The 22,038-nt window shown below is 41.0% G+C and overlaps 1 protein-coding gene across 1 annotated transcript in view; it reads right to left on the reverse strand.

Moving 5' to 3' along the window:
• DYNC2H1 (dynein cytoplasmic 2 heavy chain 1) overlaps positions 1-22,038 on the reverse strand; it is a 430,672-nt gene that overhangs the window by 25,946 nt on the left and 382,688 nt on the right. Inside the window, exons 86-87 of the mRNA XM_006271584.4 lie at positions 2,602-2,711; positions 1,439-1,520 (exon numbers count right to left, since the gene is read on the reverse strand). Of these exons, the coding sequence (XP_006271646.1) occupies positions 1,439-1,520; positions 2,602-2,711 (192 nt within the window). The remainder of the gene's footprint in view (positions 1-1,438; positions 1,521-2,601; positions 2,712-22,038) is intronic.

The following is a 22,038-nucleotide window of genomic DNA, read 5'->3' on the forward strand; positions in this document are numbered from 1 at the left end:
GTCCTGCTTTGAGAAGGGGGCTGGATTAGATGATCTCCTGTGGTCCCTTCCAACCTTAATATTCTGTGATGTATATGACTGTATGCCTGAGACTTGAATCACAAAAGTTAAGTTACTCTTATTTTAGCAGTTGCCATTCCAAGAAAAAGTAAACATGGTGGGTTGACTAAACTTACATGTTGCATTTTTATATATTAATATGGGATTTCAGTGTCTCACACTTTTGGTCTTGTATTTTTCTACAAGCTCTAAATATAAAAACAATTTCTTTAGAGAGAATTTTTAAATTAAGTCTTTAAATACAGAGTCAACATTTAAAGGAACTCTAAACCTTCTGTCTATGAAAACACCAATTTTCAAGAGCAGTTGTGGGATTTCTGCATTTGGAAACACAGGCTTCTTGCAGACATTAAACCCCCCCCCCCCCCCAAAAGTGGTGCTTTAACTTTAAACTCCACATGCTCCCATGCTGAGCCAGCACATGCCCAGAAGAGGCAGTGCATTAGTTGGACCCAGCTTGCCTGATGCCTGTATAGATCAGGCGCTTTAGTGGGGCTTATTTGGTGCTTTAATCTAATAGGTGATTGACTCAGCTATTAGATAAAAGAGCCCAATCTATACAGACACTGCACAGTGTCTACGAGCTCTAAAATGTAGAGCCAGGTCGAAGTAATGCGTGCTGCTGCTTCTGGTAAAGTGACTTTTTATTTTTTTTTACGCGTCTGCATGCAGTCATAGGTATCAATATTTGCTGGTACAATTTAAGAATACCCCATGCTAAAAAGTTCAATGTTTCCAAAACATTTTCAGCTTACTAATATATATTAGACTTGCATAACTTCTTGCTAACCTGCAAAACTGTATCAAATATCCCAGCTCAGACACTCATCATTTGCTTTATATGCAGTTTTGCTTATTAGAGGAAGTTTTAATAAAAGAGGAAATCTTTGTTCAGATGCTAAGATTACATATGTTTATAGATCCTTTAACTTTCTTTGTGCCATAACAGTTTTATTGTCTGGACAACCAATAGAGATTAGCAGATAGGAACATAGTTTTTTTTGTTTTGAAGGACAGAGGAAGTGAACAGAAGGAGAAAAAATTAGAGGAAGATTTTAACTATGAAGAAGTAAAAACTGTCCCTCATCCTATCCTGTATGTAGAAAAACATAATATTCTACAGTATGTGTTTCTGTCTGAGACATGATGACATTTGGTACTTTACCTGACAGTGAACTCCTCTGAAAAGGCCACCTACCAGTAGGCTATGATTGACTCTGCAAGCCATTATAGTAAGATTTTTGTGACATCCATGTTGATATTATGTTTTTCTACATACAGGATAGGATAAGGGACCTACTTCTTCATAGTTAAAATATTACTTGCACTTGCATACAAATTCCAGCAATTCAGATAGAAACCTGAATGAATACAGTACCTTAACCTGAAGTTTTGCTTCTTGGATTCGACCTTTCCAAGATGCTGTAAATTTAAGGCTGTCCACTGAGAAGCCCATTACCCTAAAAGAAAAACAGACGTACACTCAATGTTATAGAGATATAACAATAAGAAATTCAAATAAAAAACCAGGAATGAATTAACACAAATTAAGAATTGAATTCACATTTACAAAACTAAACATTTTTTCAGCACTGTTGCAAAAATAGCATCACTATTTTATATGGTTGCTAAACTAAGAATTTGTTTTTTTACTGAGAGCTGCAAACATTTTACTGACAACCAAACTTTTTTACTAACATATGTTTTTCATAATATAAATAATATAACCATTCTGCCATACCCAGGAGAGCAATAACAAGGGCCATGTTCAAATTCAGGGGTTTAACAACTTGTAACACTGTATTACTTGACTGCAGCGATTGGTTTTACATACTGCTACTCCCACTTCAGAGTTCCCCTACTCACTCCCACACCCTGATACCCGCAAATACAGACCTTACTGTGCTGCCCACCACTCAAACCTTATCCCACTTGGACTCTGCTCCTCCTGTCCTAACATGGATCCCTTCCTGCTGCCTTTCTTCTCTTCTGCCCCTCCAGCTCCATCCTGGCTGAACTGACCCCCTCCCAGCCCCACCCACTGCCTCAGACTTCCAAGAACTGTACAGACCTGTTATCTTTGAGGGGAACAGCCATAATAGGCAAGTGATGGCCAGGATGCAGTGGCAGCAAGAGGCCTTGGGGTAGGAAGGAGGCTATGGGGGTTTCCATGGGCCACAAAGCCCTGAGGGAGAGCTTCCTCAGGGCACTGAGCTGCATTCTCACTCAGACAGAAGCTGGTGCTGCTCTCCTTTGTCTCTTCTTCAACATTTACATCCAAATCTTCAACCAAGTTCATGGTATCTTTGGATAGCTCCATTTTTTTTACAAACTTTATGGACTTTTTATTTATGTATGGTCTGTAAGTTTATGGATAGTTGGCAACTCTGCTATTTTATCACAGTAAAATAATAATAATAAAAATGAATCTAATGACCCTATTTTTACCTAATCTGGACAATGAAGGTACAATGCTAGAATGTAAATGCAACAGAGAATTGCACTCAAATATGCATAAATAGATGGCTGCATTGTTCCTACCTTGCAGTCTCTTGGCGTAAAGCATTAAGAAATGTATCAGGATGGAAGAGCTCTGAGAGGTCCAAGGTGTCTGACAGGAGTGTCTGTTTTTCTGCTTTATCTACCCAATTCTAAAAGAGAATTGTATTGCATATTAATAAGGTGAACAATTCATTCAGTCACTTATTGCTTGATATTCTAGAAGTTTGCATTAATGCACAGATTTTGGCTTTGGTTGCTAATGCCAAAAGTACTAACCAACATATACTATGATTTTAAAGAGGAATATTTATCCTTATTTTGTAATGACAACCAAAAATAAGTAAGACCAAGCTGCATTTAACATTTTTAACACAATATTTTATTTTTATAAGTGCACAAGACTAACCTCTTTCAAATATGCTAAAAAACCTTCATGAGTTATACAGTGAAACTAGTTTAATAATTCAACTCCTTCCACACCAATGCTGCATTTTCAAGTATGTTCTCTAGCATTTCTACTACACTGTTATGAAACTGAATTTTCTAAAACTATTCAATAGAGCTAAGGATTTTTGTGGGTAATATCTTTTACTGGACCAATTGCATGGTTGGGATAGACTTAGACAAGTTTTTTGGATATCATAATCCCAGACCAAAGGAAAGATACTGTTATATGCAAAAGCTTGTCTAAATCTATCCCAACTGGTTCAGTAAAAGATATCACACATAAAACGTCTTGCCTCTCTCATTTCCTGAACTGTCACAGCTACACCATTACTCCATCACTACCAAAACTATTAAACTGTTGCCATGTGGTGAGGTGTCACATGAAAATATTAATGGCAGTACTGCTAGACCTTTATTTAGTGTGAACAAATTAGTGAATTCCTTTCAAGTATATTTTATTATCATTTATTCTGTAGATATTACATAGTTGGAATGAGACAATAATGGAGAAGGCCCCATTGGTTTTCCAACCCCTCCCTTCTCTATATCACAGGTTTATTCTGTATCACATCATTTCAAATCTAGTCCATTTATAGTACGTCTAGTAACTAAGAATGGCTTTTCCCTGATTGGCATGTAATAAAATGCAGCAGGGGGCAAGGTCCCCTGTCACTTTAAGAGGGGACAGCAGCTGGCTGCTGCAGTGTTTGTGTTAAATTTTGACTGGGGTTGGGAGCCCAGGCCACGAGATAGGGGCCAGAGGCCCAGAGCATGCAAGTGTAAGATGGGGCTGAGGACCAGAAGCCAAAGTAAGGCTTTTGGCCCCTCAGGGGCTCTGGGCTGAGGAGCCAGAATAAAAGGGCTAAAAACAAAGGTTTGGGGTCCAAAGGCCAAAAGCTGCATTGGGGCCAGAAGGCCTCCTCCAAATAGACGTGGAGTAACATCTGAGAGATGTGGGCATGGGTATAGGGGAGGATGGAGGCCACGTATATAGCCCAAAAGGCAACTGGTGTCCTAAGGTACTGATAGGACCAAAGGGTCACAACTTAGTGTCTGAGGGGCAAGACTGAGGTCAGCCAAGTACAAGATGTACCAGATGCCCAAAGTGAACAAGGGCTCACTTGGGACCTTGGGGCAGCCTCCCTTAACATCAGAATAGTCCCATCAAGACATGACAGGCAAGGGCAAGACAGGGTATCCTGAGGAGCTGGAGTGGGGGACAGGAGTTACATGGCCACTAGGGAGTGTCACAGCAGCCTCTGGGGCATGGTCCTGCTACACAAGGGTACTGAATCCTGTATGCAATACTCACTACTCTTTTCCAGGATTCTTGAACTCCAGAATGATACAACTGTAAACTTATTTTGTTCATATATACTCCAAAACCCATTTGTTTCAATGATACTCTGTTGTTGTGACTACATCTAATAAGGTGTTGCAAAGATTTCTTAGGCTGTGTTTGTCTGAAACACACATTCACATAATTATGGCTACAAATCTGTTTTGTTTTGTTTACTCTTAGTAAGTGACTGGTTTCAAAACTAAAGGGGAGAGAAGACTGGCCTCAGTTGTACTCATGAAATGCACATTGATCTCACCCCAGTCTTAACTGCAGAAATGAGCCTTGTGTTTTTGAGCTGCAAGATCTCAGCTTCCCACTCACACACAGTCTTTGCAATTAGGGAATATGAAACAGCCCATGTGTCTGACTTTTCAATCTTTGTAACAGTATTTTTCATTATTAATTACATATAACTGCTGACATGCCTCCTACTCCCCCTCTCTATCATTAAAAATGGTGTCTTCAGTATTAAAAAGCAAGGATTGTTAATTATTCTTTTAACATCTTATTTTAGGCCAACATCTATTTGACATCTTACTTCCACTTTAATTGGTCACTGAAAGTGTGCAAGGCCCTTGCTGATATACAGAAAATATATTTAAAAATAAAATAAAGGAAGCTCAGTAGATAAAAGCCAGGCAGACTTGAAACTCCTCAAGGTGAGCCAGACATAGCGCTTACATAGCGCACATCCAGGGCAAGTGTTTTAACCCCTAGGGTATTACATAAAAATGGACAACAGCACTACTTCCTCTGAAAGTTGAATCTAAAGGACAAGGGTGATTCAGCTATTTGTACCTACCAGGGACCTCTTAGGCTCTTAAGTCTGGGAGGGAATTTTGAACTGTGACTCCCACTCTCACATATACGTTAAAATCCAGAAAGTGCAGGATTTCAAATGAGAGATACGCAAAGCTCTTGGTTCAGAGGCAGTACCTTTTATCTGACCAACTAAATAGTAACAAAAAAAATCCTTTCTTCGCAAGCTTTTGGGCGCACACACCCTTCATCAGGCTGAGCAGAAAGATTGTAAAAGTCCTTCTAGGCAGAAAATGAAAAAGACAACCTAATCTGCACATCACAGAGCAACACTCTCACAAAACGACTCTCAGATTCTCAGGGGAATACACTTCCAACCTCTATCTCCCTGTGTAAAATGAAGTTTATTTTCTATTTATGAGGACTCTTGAAAAAGATATGGAACAAGACATTTTTCACAGACCGGACTGTGTAAAGTATTGCCTAAACCCAGACTATAGATTCTTATCCCATTACCTGGATTAGTTTTTATAATGCTCATATCCCTCAGTGGTTAACCATTTTGCTTTTCTCTCTTCTACCTATCTTGCCTTTCCAAGCAGTGCTGTTTCCTTTTTTCTCCACCCTTCCCTGCACTTTTATTCTAATCACTGCTTTCTAGTTAGAAGCTTTGCTTCTTGCAGTCCCTTCATAGCATCTGATGAAGCAAGCTGATTCTTACAAAAGTTAATGCATACTTATGCAAATCGACCCTGCCTTCTGCCTGACTTCAGACTAACATGGCTAACTACATCTGTCTTATCTCTGTAAGTCATCACAACTCATATTTGTGCACAGAAAAGTAAATGTCTAACTCTACATCAAAATTCTGGGCAAACTGAAATTCCATACATTATTATCATATAGAGAGGATGACAAGTTGTATTTATTGATAAGTACCATCTATTAAAGATATTAATCTATTCTAGATTCCACGAAATAAAGAACTGTGAAGTTATATAGCTTTAATAGTTACAGAGGGTACCTTGCAAAAACCCACATCTTGTTGAAAAAGCCAACTGTACCAATTCCTTTTAACTGTTTCCATAAAATTAGCTTAGACAATCACCTAAAATTCATTTAATTAATTTTAATTTTTTCTTTGCCAAAAAAATCCATCATGTTTTTATCACACAGAAACATTTGATCACTGACCTTTAAATCTGTCACAACATAGATTATGAGCCTTTACCCAAACAATCATTACTAAGTTACGGTTTTTGCTTTCCATTTTCATTAGCTAAACATATACAGTTAATTGTCCTTGTCTACACAATTCTATTAATGACTCTAAATAACAACAGACCCTTTTATTGTGCAACAATAATTGTGGATCCATATTAAAAGGATACACTTTTATAAATTTAGTATAATACAAGCAGCCATACAATTGTTTCAATTTTAATTAAATACATTCATTTATTACAAGTTTCAAATAAACTTTTAATTTAACTGTTAACAAGATGTCAGGAATAAAGATGCATAAGTTCACTCTAATTTAAAAGGCCAATATGGATGACAATCAGAATTCATTCCATTAATACATGCAGTAGTCTAATTAGGTAATGTTACAAAATTCACTATACCAGAAAGTTTTCATTAGGTCATAAGAGTAAAGTTATAATTACTACCTGTATCAGTATGAATTAAGGAGATCCTTATCCCATGTTTCAATACTTTTAAATAATAAAGACTTTATTTAAATGTTTTATTCAGATTTAAATGTAAACTGCAAAGGTAGGAAAATATCACAAAAAAGTAATAATAATCTCTCTTAAGCAACAGATGTACATGACTTTTTGATATTCATTTTTACATCATCCTTCTCAGGAAGGAAATCATAGAGACAGTGAGATGTTATTGGCTCAACTGTCAATGCTTTACTGATGATGCTCAATTATATATCTCATTGACTACTACTAAATATATTTACTATCTCTTTTAAATGTCCTAACGTTTATGAGAGATCAGCATTTGAATCAAGAGTAGCTGGCTGTAGCTGAACCCAGGCAAGACTGAGGTGATGCATCTTTAAATGGGGTATGTGAGAGTTCTAGTTAAAGCATAGATAATATTTAGTGTTAGAACAAAATTCCAGAGATTAGGTGAATCCAGAGCCTGATCATCATTATGGAATGAAGCATAACTTCCCTCTTCAAAAATGCTTTTCCACCAGAGCAATCACAAAGCTTTGAATTCCCCATCTACCAAATGCTTTTCCCTAAAAAGATAAAAATAAAACTATATAACATAAACTCTCTGTAACTGTTGAAATGAGCACTCTTTACATCCTTTCTAAAATGATGTCAGATTTGTTATTGCTGAGGTGGAGCCAACATTTAGACTGTCAAGGAAAAAAGCCCACTATAGATTAATTTTGCATATGATGATTACAAATACAGTGTGAAAAACCACTTGGCAGGTATACCAGAAGAGATATGCAAAGCAATTCCTAGGATAATGCATTTAAACTTTTCATTAATATGAGTTAACAAAACACTACTTTCCTTTTATTACAAAAGCAAGATTTTCTTTTTTCTCAAAAATAAATCTCTAAGGATGGTCTCAGGTGGTTCAAGTAACATTTTCACATGTACCTTAACATCCCAAGAGCATATTTTCCATTAAAAAAATAGCTTTCCTTATCTTTTCTAATCCCCCAGCAAACTAAGCACCTTGAATTGAACTGTGGAGAGAAGTAAGAGGTTGTTAAATTTTCCATTTACCCAACTTATAACTCCTCTACAACATGCACCATGTATTTCCCCACTCCATCTGGACCTGAAAGGGGTCTTTTGCTGACTCTCTTAAAACTATTGAAGTGATACCATTTTTTTGGCAAAACTTATACAGTGCAATTCTGTTTCTCTAAGGCTTTCACAAGAACTCATAACCATTAGAAAAAACTAAATTTTGGATAAGCAGGGCTGCAATTAATTCTGAATATGGCTAATGGGGATGGGACTGATAAATTAAGCAGGAGTTGTGGTTAACAGTTATGTTGTATGCCTATTGTTCTTCACAGTTCTTTAGGTAAATGTGATATATTTTATTAGATCAACTAAATAGTTGGAAAACATTGTTCTTTGCAAACTTTTGGGCACAAACACCCTTCTTCAGGCATAGGGAGGTCTGCTGTTATTTTGTGTTCTCCTGCATGGAATAGAAGTCAATATACAAAATGCAGGTCTGTGAAAATGCAAATGTAGGGCAGTGAGGATCAGAGGCGATGGGAAACAATAGGTGTTAGACAGGTAGGTGGGGGGGGAAAGGAAGGGAATGTTGACCTTGCGATAGAATGTAACTGGTAAAATGTACAGAGGTTACTTGGAATTATCCAATAGCAGGAAGGTTATAATGTGCCATAAATCCAATGTGCCATAAATCCAATATTTATATTTAGCCCATGATTTTTTGCATCCAGTAGATTTATTAAGTCCATTGGCTTGTCTATGAAAAGTGTTTTGTAAATTCCTTTTGAGGATTAGAACTGAGAGATTGGAGAGAGAGAGTGGTTGTCTTGTGAGAAGTCTGCACCCTTAGGTAACTGGGTATTTTGGCTTTGATTGATTTTTGGTGTGCATTCAGTCTGGTATGCAGGTGTTGTTTGGTTTCTCCTACATATTTTCCAACAGGGTATTTAGTGCACTGGATGAGATGTATTACATTTCTGCAGGTGCAGGTTTAAGATGCAGGAATGGTGATGGTTCTGTTGTGGGATGTAGTTATTGTGGGAACAGTGGAGATGTGTTGGCAGGTTTAACATTTCTTGTCCCGGCATAGTCTGGATGCATTTGGTATGCTCTGGGCCACAGAAAGGTTACTTCTGGTGATGAGACTGGTGAGGTTCAGTGCTTGTTTAATGGCTAGACTGGGTGATTCTGGGAAGATCTCTTTAAGAATTGGGTCTTCTTCTAGTATAGGTTTCAATTGTTTGAGGATTTTCCATATAGGTTCCAGGGGGGGATGGTATGTCGTAATTAATGGTGTGCAATTTGTGGGGATTTTCTTTTCGTACTGCAGCAATTCTTCACATGGTATCTGGGTGGCTCTTTCAAAAGTGTGATCTCTCTCTCTGGAGGAGTGTCTTTGTTGAGTGAAAGCCCTTTTGAGATTTGCGAGTTGACGAGGATGGGTGTTCTCCTCAGTGCAAATTCAGTGGTATCAGAGGGCTTAGCTGTATATTATAGCTTTCTTGGTGTGTTTAGGGTGATTGCTGGCCCTGTGTAGACACTGTATGATGTTACTCCATGGGTTTCTTGTATATATATGGTGGTTTATATTTTACCATTCTGGATATTGATCACAGTGTCTAAAATGGAAACGTTGGTGCTGGAGTATTCAAGAGACAGTCTGATGGAGAGGTTGATGATTATTGAATTTATGATGGAAATCAATCAGAGATTACAGGTTTTCAGTCCAAATGATGAAGATGTCATCTATATAGCTTAAGTATTGCATGGGTTTGATGACGCAGTTCTTGATGAATTCTTCTTTCAGGTGGGCCATAAAAGGTTGGCATATTGGGGGGCCATTTTGGCGTCCATAGCTGTGCCCATGGTCTGGAAGAACTGGTGGTTACTGAAAGTGAGGCTATTGTGTGTGAGGATGAAACGTATAAGTACAGTAATATCTTTAAGTCTGTACTCTGAGTTGTAATCTTGCTCTTGTAGCTATGTAAGGCAGGCTTGGATGCCATCCTGGTGTGGGATGTAGGTATATAATTTAGTAAGGCCCGTGGTGGCTATGAGGGTGTTGCTGGAAAGGTGGTCTGTTTTTAGGTTTTTGTAGAAAGTCTGTTGTGTCTTGAACAAAACTTGCTCTTTGGGTAGCAAGAGGTTTTAGGATGGACTTGATGAAACCTGATATTTCCTCAGTTAGGGTTCTATGGTTGGTATTATAGGTCTTCCTGGGTTCCCTTGTTTGTGGATTTTAGGAAGCATGTAAAAACTCCCTGGGTTGGGTAGTGGGGGGGATCAAGTTCTGTAGTTTTTCTTGTAGTTCAGATGGACATGATATGAAGGTGGTTTTGAATTTTAAGGTGAAGAGGGGAGTTGGATCTTCCTCTACTTCTTCTGTTCCATCCAGGAGAACATAAAACAACAGCAGACTCTCCTTATGCCTGAAGAAGGGTGGCTGTGCTCGAAAGCTTGCAAAGAACAATTTTTCCAATTATTTAGTTGGTCTAATAAAAGATATCACATGCACCCAAAGAACCTTGTCTGCCTATGTCCTTAGATCAACACGGCTACAACAAACACCCCTGAAACATGGAAGATATTTTCTTCAGAACACACACACAATAATATATAATGTAATATATAATAACCATTTATACACCAGAGCCCAAATTTAGTTAAAGACTCTGAGATACAAAAATACTGAAGTATCTTGAATTATAAGCTCAGATCTGAGGGAATACTGACATTTAAGTGGTTTAAATACTGACCTTTCAATCACTACATTGGAACATAGCTTCCTGGTGCTTGTTCTTTTTAAATGTTTTAAATGTTTTAAGAGCATTCAAGGAAAAGCTTTCACTCACTTCAGTAGGGGAGATACAGAGGTGAGTACAGCTCCCCACCCCAAACATGTCACAATAGTCTGACTACACAAACCAATAATACAGGTGAATAAGCATAATAGGGCCATCATTATCATACTAATAGGGCTGTCATTATCATACTTAGTATCTAATACCTAATAGTAGATACCTGTGTACCAGACACTTATTATGTACTTGTTTAAATACAGATACAGGTATTTAAATGTAGGCATCCAATTTTGAAAATGGGGCTTATATTATGTGTAAGTACGTGGTTAAGGTTCTTAAATTGCATGAATTAAGCCTTTAATGTTACTGCCATATAGTAAAGGCCTGTACTAATTGTGATATAAACTGTTCCTTCAACGGCTTTTGTTGGAGTCAGCAAGCTAGAAAAACACATTAATATACTCATTTTTAGAAAAGGCCTTTACTGATATCAAATCATGTGCTAATCATATTTTGAAAGCAAGAAAATGTAATTTTTCTTTTACGTACCCTCTGATTTTGCCATTGCTTTTTAATAGCATGGAGACAAAAGTTGCCATTCACTGCTTTCAAATAAACTACTATTTCTCCATTCCAGTTTGACATGCCTCAGAAGCACCATGTTTGTTCAGTAAGTTACTAACATAATAGCAGAGCTGAAGCATAAAACTTCCAAGTCCATTAGGATCAACATGCTAACTAACAATGTGGCAGAAGCAGATATGCGGCAAGGCATAGCTCAGGGAAGCATTAAAAAATGCGATCTCATTTCAGCTGTGGTATTAATTTATTTTTATCAAACCAAAAAGTCAACTTTCTAGGGGCTGCTGTTCCCTGACATAATGAGGATAGTAGAATGATGAATGTACACATGAATTGTAAATATTAATGAATATTTTATCATTATTGTGATGATGCTTGTAGTCAAGGATGACAGTGCTGCAGTAGGTACAGGTGAGTTGCATGCAGTGGGTGCATGTATATCTCTGTGCAGGATTGTGTATGAAAAACACCTTGGATGCATCCAGGTGAGTGTGGACATTTGGTTTGTGCTGCTGCTAATTGTCTCTGGGGAACACCTGTGCCATGCACCCTTGGGCATGTAGCAGGTTACCCCGGGTAGGGTAAGGGAGGCTAGGGCCAGCAACTGTACTGGCCCCAGCAGCCTTATGTGGTGTCTTGGATGCCAGAGAAGCTGCAGCCGGCCTGGTACTCCTGCAGTTGGGAGCCTGGCTGGCAGCCAGAGTGTTACTCTGGCAGATCAAGCTGCAGTTTTGGGCAGCATGTGTTGCCTCCACATGCGCCACCTGCTTTTTTCCCCATGCTGGTTTTTTGACCTCAGGATCTTCAGAAAAAGAAAACCAAAAGCTCTGAAGAGGGGGCTTACTTACCTTTGGCAGGAAAAGCCGCACCGCACTGAGAAGAGCCACCGGTGCAGCTCATCAGCCGCTTTTATTTGCAGCTGGGAGCAACGCCAGCAGATGACGTCATCAAAAACCACCGCCCAGCAGATTTAAAAGTCAGCGATGGGGAAACAGCGGGGGCAGCATCTACACCAGGGATAAGGAGCAAAGCTGTCCCTCAGGCTGCAGGATTGCCAGAGAAGGGGATCTGCAGGAGTCTGGACAGGGACCCACCAGAAGAGTCCCGGCTCTCTTAAAAGGGTAAACACCCAGCTCGGCAGGAAACCTGAGCTGAGGAGGACAGCATTGAGGGATCCTGACAACCACAGATGCCAGAGCAGTGAGTGGGGTGGGCTGTGGCCCAGACCCCTACTTTTCCTTTCTTTTCTCCTTTTTCTTTCTTTTCTTGGTTTACATTAGTACATTAGCACTCGGAGACTGAACTGGGGAAGCATCTCCAATTGACCCGTAGGGTCAAGAAGAAGAGTGGAAACAGCCTTGGCGAACCTGACAGCTTGGAGATAGGGCCAAGGCAGAGGTTGAGGCAGGACCAGTCCCACACCCCACAGACACCCAGGGAGAAAAAAGACACTGAGGGATGGGCAGGAGGGAACATAATCAGGAGCAAACACCAGAGAGACAAACCGGTGACCCATCACCTGGTCGTCCTGAAGGCGGGCATATGGCTGAGGTGTAGGGGAGGTGGAGCCCCAAGGACTCCCGCAAGTGGCAGCGCCCGGTTTGTGAGTTTCTGCGAGGGAGAGTCCTACTGCTGAACGGAAGGTCAAGTCATGGCAGGTGAGTGTCAGGGCCTCCCTGGGGGTTGAACGCAGCCCAACACCCAAGTCTTGGGGACACACCCCGAGGCCTGAATTGGGCGTGCACTCCAAGGCTGCTAGAGAGCACCTGTACCAAACTAGACGGGCGCAACTTCCAAAATTGTTTAAAACACTTAGAGACTAACTGGTTGAATGAGGCATGAGGTAACAACCTACTTAATCAGTTGCTACTAAAGAACTGGAAGAAAAAATGGATTTTATAGAAAAGGGAAAGGGATAGAGGGAGGGGCATTGCTAAAGAGATGAAAAGTGGGTTGATTAAATCAGTTGAGATGACAAGACATGTAACACCTTGAGGGACACTGGAGTTAACAGGTAGTCCAAGAAATGGGATAAGAATCCACAGTTCCTGTTGAGGCTATGCTTAACACAGTCCAGTCTGTGGATGATTTCTTGTTCCTCAATCTCACATTCAGGTTTATTTTTAAAGTTATGTTTAAGGAGACAGTTACAATGAAGTCAGTGATGAAATGTCCAGGAAATTTTAAGTGTTCTGCCATGGGCTTGCATGCATTTCTGGAATTGTTTTGAAATCAAAATCACTATCCGGTGTCCTTTTATATAGGAATTGCCCTACCTGGTTAATGAAGACAGCAGAGGGGCATTGTAAGCAGATGATGACATATGACATTGGTTGGGGGTGGGGGATGCTGCCTATAAACCAGAAAAGGTTTGTCCCCTGCCCCCCTGCAAGACCACTTTGAGATAGCTATCTCTTTCCAGGAGGGACTGAAGGTCATTAATGATGTGTTCAAGCTGGGGGCTGTAAGTGATGACCAGAGGGATTATGACATTCTTATCACAGGGTTGATATAACAGCAGGTCAGAGTGGGGTCTGAGTCTTGCTCTGTTGATTTGAGTTGTTATGGTTTGGGGATTCTATTGCAAGTGTAAGAGGTGCGCGTCCTGGTTTGTGGGAACAGGGCGCACACAGCTGTCATGCAGAGCTTGGCTCTAAATGATAGATTCAACGATGTGCTTAGAATGGAACCTCCTGGTACAGACATAGCTGTAGTGGTTTGTTGGTTTTCCAATACAATGTGGTGGTGATATGGCTGCTGCAAAGTTTCAGTGGTACTATATACCTGTCAGTAAGAACACCCAGTAAGGACTGCTGAATCCTACTAGCAATGATCTCCAAGAAACTTAGTCAGAACCCAGGATGATTTTGTATGATGGAAAGCACATTAGCAAGGCCTGGGGCATGGGGGTGGTCTCCAGTAGTCTGTAGCTCCTTTGCATCTTGTCCTGGCCTGTTTCCTTCTGTTTGGCATCTGGCACACTCTACTACCTCTCTTGCCATGTCTTGATATTACCAATTATATGTTTGGGAGACTGCCTTCAGACAGCCCAGGTGCCAATTCAGAAACTCCTTTTCCTGGTAAGGGGATCCTTATTGCTCTTTCTTTGGGCTCTTGGGCCCTCTTCACATTCTCTCTGGGCCTTCTATCATCCCCCACACTATTTCTAGTCCTTGCAGCATCATCTTCAGCAGACAACCTGTTTGGTTAAATGCTAGGAGGCAGGAATGGGTACCCATTTTTTATATCTGGTAGTATTGATTTCACATTTGCATAATTATAGCGATAAACTCTGTATTTCTTTGTGGACTCACTTAGACCCTGGACTTAACTGTCCTCTTTAGAAAGCTCTACGTTTAAGCCAACCTGGACAACACTCACTGAAATGAGAACATCTATAAGACTATCAGTGCAAATGAAAGTAAAGGATAGTGCCAATGCTGACTCAAACAAAAGGAACTCCTTTGGATGTAGTTGAAGGCAAAGGACCAGAAGAGGCCCCAATACTTGCCCAGACTTTGGGGAACTGGATCACATTTTTACAAGCAATGGCACTGCCAAGCTCAAAAGGAGGTGATGAACTGTCATCTAAAGAAAGCGTTCTGAACACCACCAAAAGCAGCCTTGACCCCCACATGCACTAGAAGATCTATCAGAGTAGTCAGGAGCTGTACAGCTCAGATCAGACCTTACCAGGGATCCTTGTTTTCTGTGATAAAAAAAAAATTCCCAATTTTCACATTAAAAGAAGTAACCGAAAATCTACACTGCCAAATTTCTAGACCCATGGGGAGTCCCCTGGTGAGATGACATGGTCCCATGCACCCGATCAGATCAGTGCATACAGTGGCTCTGCAACTGGACTTGGTGTGCAGCCCTGGAATCAGCATGCAAGTTCAGACCTGATATGCAGCCCCAGACAGGGCACATTTGGGTTGGTCTGTGAGCCCCATCTGGCACGTAGATCTGGCAGCAGGCTCAGAACCAGGCCCAGACCCTAACATCTACTACACAGTTACCACAAAAGATTTTTTTCCCTTTAGGCTGCCATTCAAAATCAAGTTGTTTGCTCTATACAGGGGTGTGGTGTATAAAAGAAACTGTAGTATATATAAAGTTAAAAGTGACAAAGTTATATCTTTCCTATCATATAACAAAAAGATATTAGATATATTACATGAATTATTAAACAGCTCATTTTTAAGTTGTCATCATCAGCAATCTCTTATGGTTGAAGATAATCACTCCCATGTGTCCCCAAGTCAAGAAAAAGGTTATAGATGAATCCATTGATGGCTAAAAAGGCTGATCCCAGAGCCACACACTCTCCAGCACAGCGTTTCTCAACCCATGGTACACGTACCCCTGGGGGTACATGAGACACGGGCAGGGGGTATGTGGGTGCCATGTTTTGAGTTTGGCCTGCCCCCCTGCCCACTGAGTTGGAGGTGTCTTTGCCTGTTTGGGCTGGAAGTTCTGGCCGCCGCCCCTACCGCTGCGTCAGATAGGGCTTTCACTCCCCAGTATCAGTGTGCTGAGGGACAGGGAGGGAGACCCTGTGCAAGCTGTTTTGCCCCTGGCCATGGTCCACAAAGAAAAAGTGGGATTTCACTTGTAGCGGCGAAATCGGAAGTGCCACAATGGGACTTCCAGTTTTGCTTTTGCCTTGTTGATTGGCAGCGGTTATGTAAGGTATCAAAGGTTGAAAACCACTGCTCCAGCAGATGCCACAGGTGGTGGTTAAACGGAGTGTTGAATCACAGATTTCTTGGTTTTGTTCTTTTTCCTTCTATTTCTGTCATTTTTCTGCCTCCAGGGTGAGGTGGTTTTCCTCAAATTAAGATGTACCTTCTCTCACTATCCTAAGCTAGTTCTTCCCAATTTGTGATGTTAATGCCACACTTCTTAATGTTTTCCTTGAGAGTGTCCTTGAAGCATTTTCTCTGACCCTCGTGTGTACTTTGTCCTTGGCTGAGTTGGGAGTATACCAGTTGTTCTGGTAAACATTGATCAGGCATGTATACACAATGCCCTGTCCACTGCAGCTGATGTTGAATAATTAATGCTTCTATGCTGGTGGTTCATAGGTTCATATCTCTTTGGGTCAGAAGGGACCTCAGCAGATCGAGTCCAACCCCCTGCCCTGGGCAGGAAAGAGCACTGGGGTCAGATGACCCCAGACAGGTGCATGTCTAGCCTCCTCTTAAAGACCTCCAAGGTAGAGGAAAGCACCAGCTCCTTGGAAGCCCATTCCAGATTCTAGCAACCCTTACCCTAAAGAAGTTCTTCCTGTTGTCTAATCTAAATCTGCTCTCCGTCAGTTTATGGCCATTGTTCCTAGTTACTCCAAGGGGTGCCCTGATAAACAGAGCATTTCTTATTCCTTGCTGCCCCCCACCCCCCGATGAATTTGTAGGCAGCCACAAGATCACCTCTCAGCCTTCTCTTGTGGAAGCTGTTGAGAGGGCCCTCAATCTCTCCTCATAGGGCTTTGCCTGCAGGCCCCTAACCATATGAATGGCCCTCCTCTGAACCCTCTTGAGGTTGTCCACATCCCGCTTGAAGTGTGGCACCCAAAACTGGACACAGTACTGCAACTGCGGCCTGACCAATGCCCTGACCAGTGTATAGAGGGGAAATATCACCTCCCTGCATCTGATTGTCATGCACCTGCTAAGGCATGATAAAGGACAGTTAGCTTTACTGATCACTTTGTCACACTGTGTTAGCATTGGTAAGGACACTGGCATCTGTGCGATGATCCTCTCAAGTTTTGCCAAGGATCTTCTGGAGGTAGTGCTGGTGAAGGTATTCCATGCTTTTCAGGTGGTCCCTGTAGGTCACTTGGGCTAAGTACAGACAGTCAAAAAGCCTGAGGCTGAATTGATTCAACTTTCACAGGTTAGTGTAAGCTGCATAGATTGAACCAATAAACAAGTGAACAGACATTCACTTTTGATTCATTCTGGAAATAGAGCGATATGCCTGCAGTGGCCCAGACCAGAAGCCAGGGAGTGCGAGAGCATGCCTCCCTGCTAAACTGGAGCAGACAGTTTGGGCCAATTACACAGTGAAACTGAGTAGCTTTTGGTCAGTACTATTCAAATGTATGTATTAATGCACAGTTCATTACAATGCAACATGCTTTATCTATATACATTTTTAGACACCTGACAGGTTTTCGACAACAGTGGGCGCATCTATACAAGATGCTTGGTGCCATAGAGATGAGGTATGGCGACATACCCCATTGCTACAGCAATGTAGCACAGGCAGGCACAAACCATGACACCGACACTACTGCACGGTAGGGTCAGAAACAACTTGTGCACTGCTGGGACTGTGTAGTAATAGTGGTTCCTACACAGTCATTTAGTACAAATCTGCAGTTGGGGGCATGTGTAGATGCACCCTTTATTTATTATCAGAATGCTGGGAAAATTTATTAGGAATAGTTTTGTCCCCCTCCCCATATACATACATCACTCAAAATTCTCCTCCATGAATTTGCCCCTCACCCTGTTGACATTTTATATAGCCAACTTCTGTAGCAAACAGGGAGTGTACGTGCTTTTAAAATAAAATTTAAAAGATGTAATACATCGTATTTACTGCAACTTATATGCTTTTTGCTTAGATTCAAGTTATAGCCTGCTCTTTTCACTTATGTTAGGGTAAATAATCCTCTAAGGGGTATTTTACCTTCATTAGTTCTTCTGTCTCCTCTTTATAATCAGATAACACAACATAAATAATATTATAAGTTCTTTTACAGGTAAACTCAGAAATGAAGTATTGTTTTCCAGAAATGACCACCACCTTGTGTAACTGCCTTTTGATTTACCTGATAATCTGTGTAATGAGTTCCAAGTCAGAGATGCTTCCTGACATTCAGGCTCTAAAGTTATCTACTTTCACCTTTCCTCTCTTATGACCTCAGCATGTTCCTATCAAGCTACTTTCTGCTCAGGTCACACTTCTCAGATGAAAAGACTAAAAAGAACTCAGCATATACTTAGGCAGGAAAGTAATATGCAGATATAAAATATAGATAGTATAAACTTTTGAGATACATTTGAGGGTGCTAGCTCAGTTTCTACTGCCTGGGACCCCCCTAAAGAGGATAATATAGATATATCTGTCTGCCTGACTTAACTCATGTCCACTCTGCGGAGACTGACAAAAGAGACTACCATTTAGCGATAGCATGCATTTGAATGAAGATTGTGGACTGCACTCAAGAGCTGGTGCACTATTAGTCTTTGCTGCAACTTTTTGATTATTTAAAGGTTGGAATGTAATATCAGCAAATAATTTAAAAACAATATATGGGGCACCATTTTCATATGCAAATGTCAAAAAGTCTTCCCTACCACTTATAACTAATTTTTCTTCACTTCAGGTTTTATCAGATAATGCTATTCTTTTATATTATGCCTTTTCACCTGCAGCTCAGCATGACACCTCATTTCTAGTATTTTTTTTAATTTAATTTATAGTGAAGCCCTTAATACATGGGGGAAAACTGTAACATTTGCTGATATGTTCTGCATACAATTTATTTGCTTTTCTTGAACAGAAGAATATTTATTCAAAATATGAAAATACAGTTTAGTTATAGCTAAATACAAGAAGTAGTTAACAATGTATTTGTTACAAATGTGAAAAGCAAAGATGACAAACAGCAGGGGTTGGTGATGTTTTTGGGCAGAGTACCAAAAACACCCACAACCTCTACTTGGAAGATGTTGGCATGCCAGGGGTAGACGGCAGAGGAGCTGCCAGGGGCCCAATCCTTGTTATGGAAGTGCAGCCCTGGCTCCTTCCCTACTATCTGCCCTGAGGCACACATACTAAGCAAAATGCCTTCATGTACCATGCTCTGGCACATTGGCAATGTGTAGGGGGTGCACATGGGTGAATGTGCATCCCCTAAGATTGGCCATGTACCCCCTGAGAGAAACACCGGTGGCACTTCTGGGTTGCTGGCAGCACTTCCGGTTTTGCTGATGGCACTTCCACTGGTGGTGGCAATCGGCCGCTGGGGGACCCTCCTTCCCAGTTGGCGATTGGCCGTTGGTGCCACCCCTGTATTAGGAGGCACCAGTGGCCTGTGCTCTGGCATGCAGGCTGGGGGTTGCCGACCCCGACCAACAAACTGATGTGGCATTTAATGACCTGTAAAATTAACCTGTAATTTTATCTCTTGCCTGTAGGAACTTAAAAAGGAGTCTTCAAGAGCTGGAGGGACAGAAACTGAAAGCTCAAAGTGGCCAATTTGGCACCCTAAAGTTTGGTTAAGCTCTCGGTTTCAGCATCAGTTCTGAGGATTGTCAGGCGCAGCAGAAGAGGTAGAAGCATCAGAGGAAGTTGCCCTATTCCTTTATACATGCCTGTTGACAGGAATTTTGCCAGTGCTAAAGGCAGTTGAAAGTAATGTAAGATGTAAGAAGTATTATTAATTCAGGCTCCACTTTTCATACATTTTATTCATGGCAAGCGCTCTGTTAGATCATTGTTTTATGAAAAAGGATTAAGATGTTAAGCAAAATATCTGTTATTTAAAATTGAGCAATATGAAAATTAAATTTTAACAATTTAAAATCAAGAGTTTTATTAATATTTTATCATAACACCTTCTGAAATTTATTACTTTAAAGTGGAAATATATCTAGCAGTTTTCAGTTAAAAAATATGAATGCTGAGGACTGTGATTGGATTACACAAAATACAGAAACTGCAGCTTTTAAATCAAACGTACATAGCACAGCTCCTTTTAACTTGCCAAGTATGTAAATAGTAATTTGTATCCCTCAATGAAATAAAGAACACTGGGAACAACTACATGTTTCCCTACAGTACCATTATTATTGTGCTGTCATTTAGTACTTCAGTTTCAACTAAATGGAAGTACTAGATCTATCTGTCTGAGCAGTATGGCGGTGCAGTAACAGCACTTACTGTGCCATCTGTGTAGTGAATGGATATTTTTAGCCACCATGGCAGCAAAGCGATGCACTATACCAAGGGAGTGCATTGCTATGGTGACGTAGCTGCAGCGTGACGGTTTTTGCCTGACGATGCTATGTCACTGTAGTGCACTGCTACAGCGACATAGCATCTTGTGTAGATACACCCACTAAATCAGTTACTTTTGTGGAAAAAAACTTTTTCCCCCTAAAGTGAAGATGGCTTCTAAGAATGTGCATGCCAACAGTGACTTTGGCTTTAATTCCATTTTCCTACAGAACAGGTTTGCCAATAATTTCCAATCCAAGAATTTGTTTTTACTGACAATCTGCAAGCTTTTTATGGACAGCCAAACATTTTTACTGATAACGTAAATGAAGTTCTTCTGCCAGGCCTTACTCTGCTGCTGGGCTCTACCTAGAAGGGCTGGGTTCAAATTTAGGGATTGGACAACAATCACAGTAAAAAAGTTTTGTTCTCACCTGCAGTAAAAAAAAAAAAAAAAAATAATACTGTTTTGGATTGGCAACCCTGTTTGACTGTGATGATGGTTTTCCAATGTGCTGTTCCCCTCCCCCCCCACTCTGGCCAGGGGTTCCCCATTCACTTCCTCACCCTGATGCCTCCAACTGCACCCTGTATCACATTGCCCCTTCTAACAAAACCCCTCTGCTTTACCCTTGCCATTTCTGCTCCATCCAGCCTGGCAAGGACCCCTAAAGAAGCCTACCCGTGTCCCAGCAATATTGTAGGCAGCCTAGGATGGAGAAGCACATGGCTGAGAGAATGTTCCCTGCTGGGTGCTCCACTCCCAGCTGGACACCAAGGGGTTCTTCAGTGCTCTAGCGAAGCTTCAATCCAGCTGTGGTTACTTATTGTTTTTACTAATGCCTGAAGTTTTCATTATGGATTTTACTGCCAGCCATTTTTTAGCTTGATTTTATACTGACAGTCAATAAACATCCAGCCATAGTATGAGCTGTGCATGTCTTGTTTCAATTATTCAATTCCGCTGATGCTAGTTGGAGGCTCCAGTGTGGTCCTAGGACTGGGATGGCAATCAGTAGATATTTAATCTCACTCCAGTGGAGGATTCCCATGAGTCTTGGGGCTGAGGATTCTGGATCCAGGTCAGTGGATTGTGCTTCCAAGCCCTGAGACCATAACTGATCATATTATCTCTATGGAGCAGTCCTATGTTAACTCAACATGTGTTACTTAATACATTCTGGAGATGTATCTTGCTAAAAAGACATTACCTTATTATGATATGATGTGATATGAGAACACTTACCATGTGTTATTCTGCTTGAAAATGCAGATGCTTGCATTTTAAGTGCATTTAACATATGTTAACTGTCCCATGTGACAAGACCCTTAGGCTTGGGACAGACATTACACATAAACCAGTTTAAGTGATCAGAAACTGGTTTAAACTGTAACAGAGCAGACATTCAATGTACATAAATCAGTTTTAAAATGGTCAAAACTAGTTTGAGATAAACCTGGATGAATGTAGTATCAGACTTAACTGATTGAGCTCAAACCAATTTATGCAATGTCTGTCTCAGACCCCTTCCTGGTTTAAGTTAATTCATAGTCCCCTAGCATCTCAGCATGCTCTCTGGGCTGGGCTATCTGCTCCAGCAGAGCAGGACTGGCCCTGCCCCTCTGCTCCCCAACAGAAGCAGGGCCAGGCAGGGGTGGGGGTCTGTCCAGATGCTGGCCCCGGAAAGGGAGCAAGGAAGAAGTTTATTCCTCCCCTATCCCACCAGCATGGACCTGCACTTCTCCATGCTGGCTGCTCCAGCAGCAGGGGCATAGCCAGCCCCAGCAGTAGCCT

The sequence above is a fragment of the Alligator mississippiensis genome, chromosome 1, assembly GCF_030867095.1.
Source record: "Alligator mississippiensis isolate rAllMis1 chromosome 1, rAllMis1, whole genome shotgun sequence".
Lineage (NCBI taxonomy): Eukaryota > Metazoa > Chordata > Crocodylia > Alligatoridae > Alligator > Alligator mississippiensis.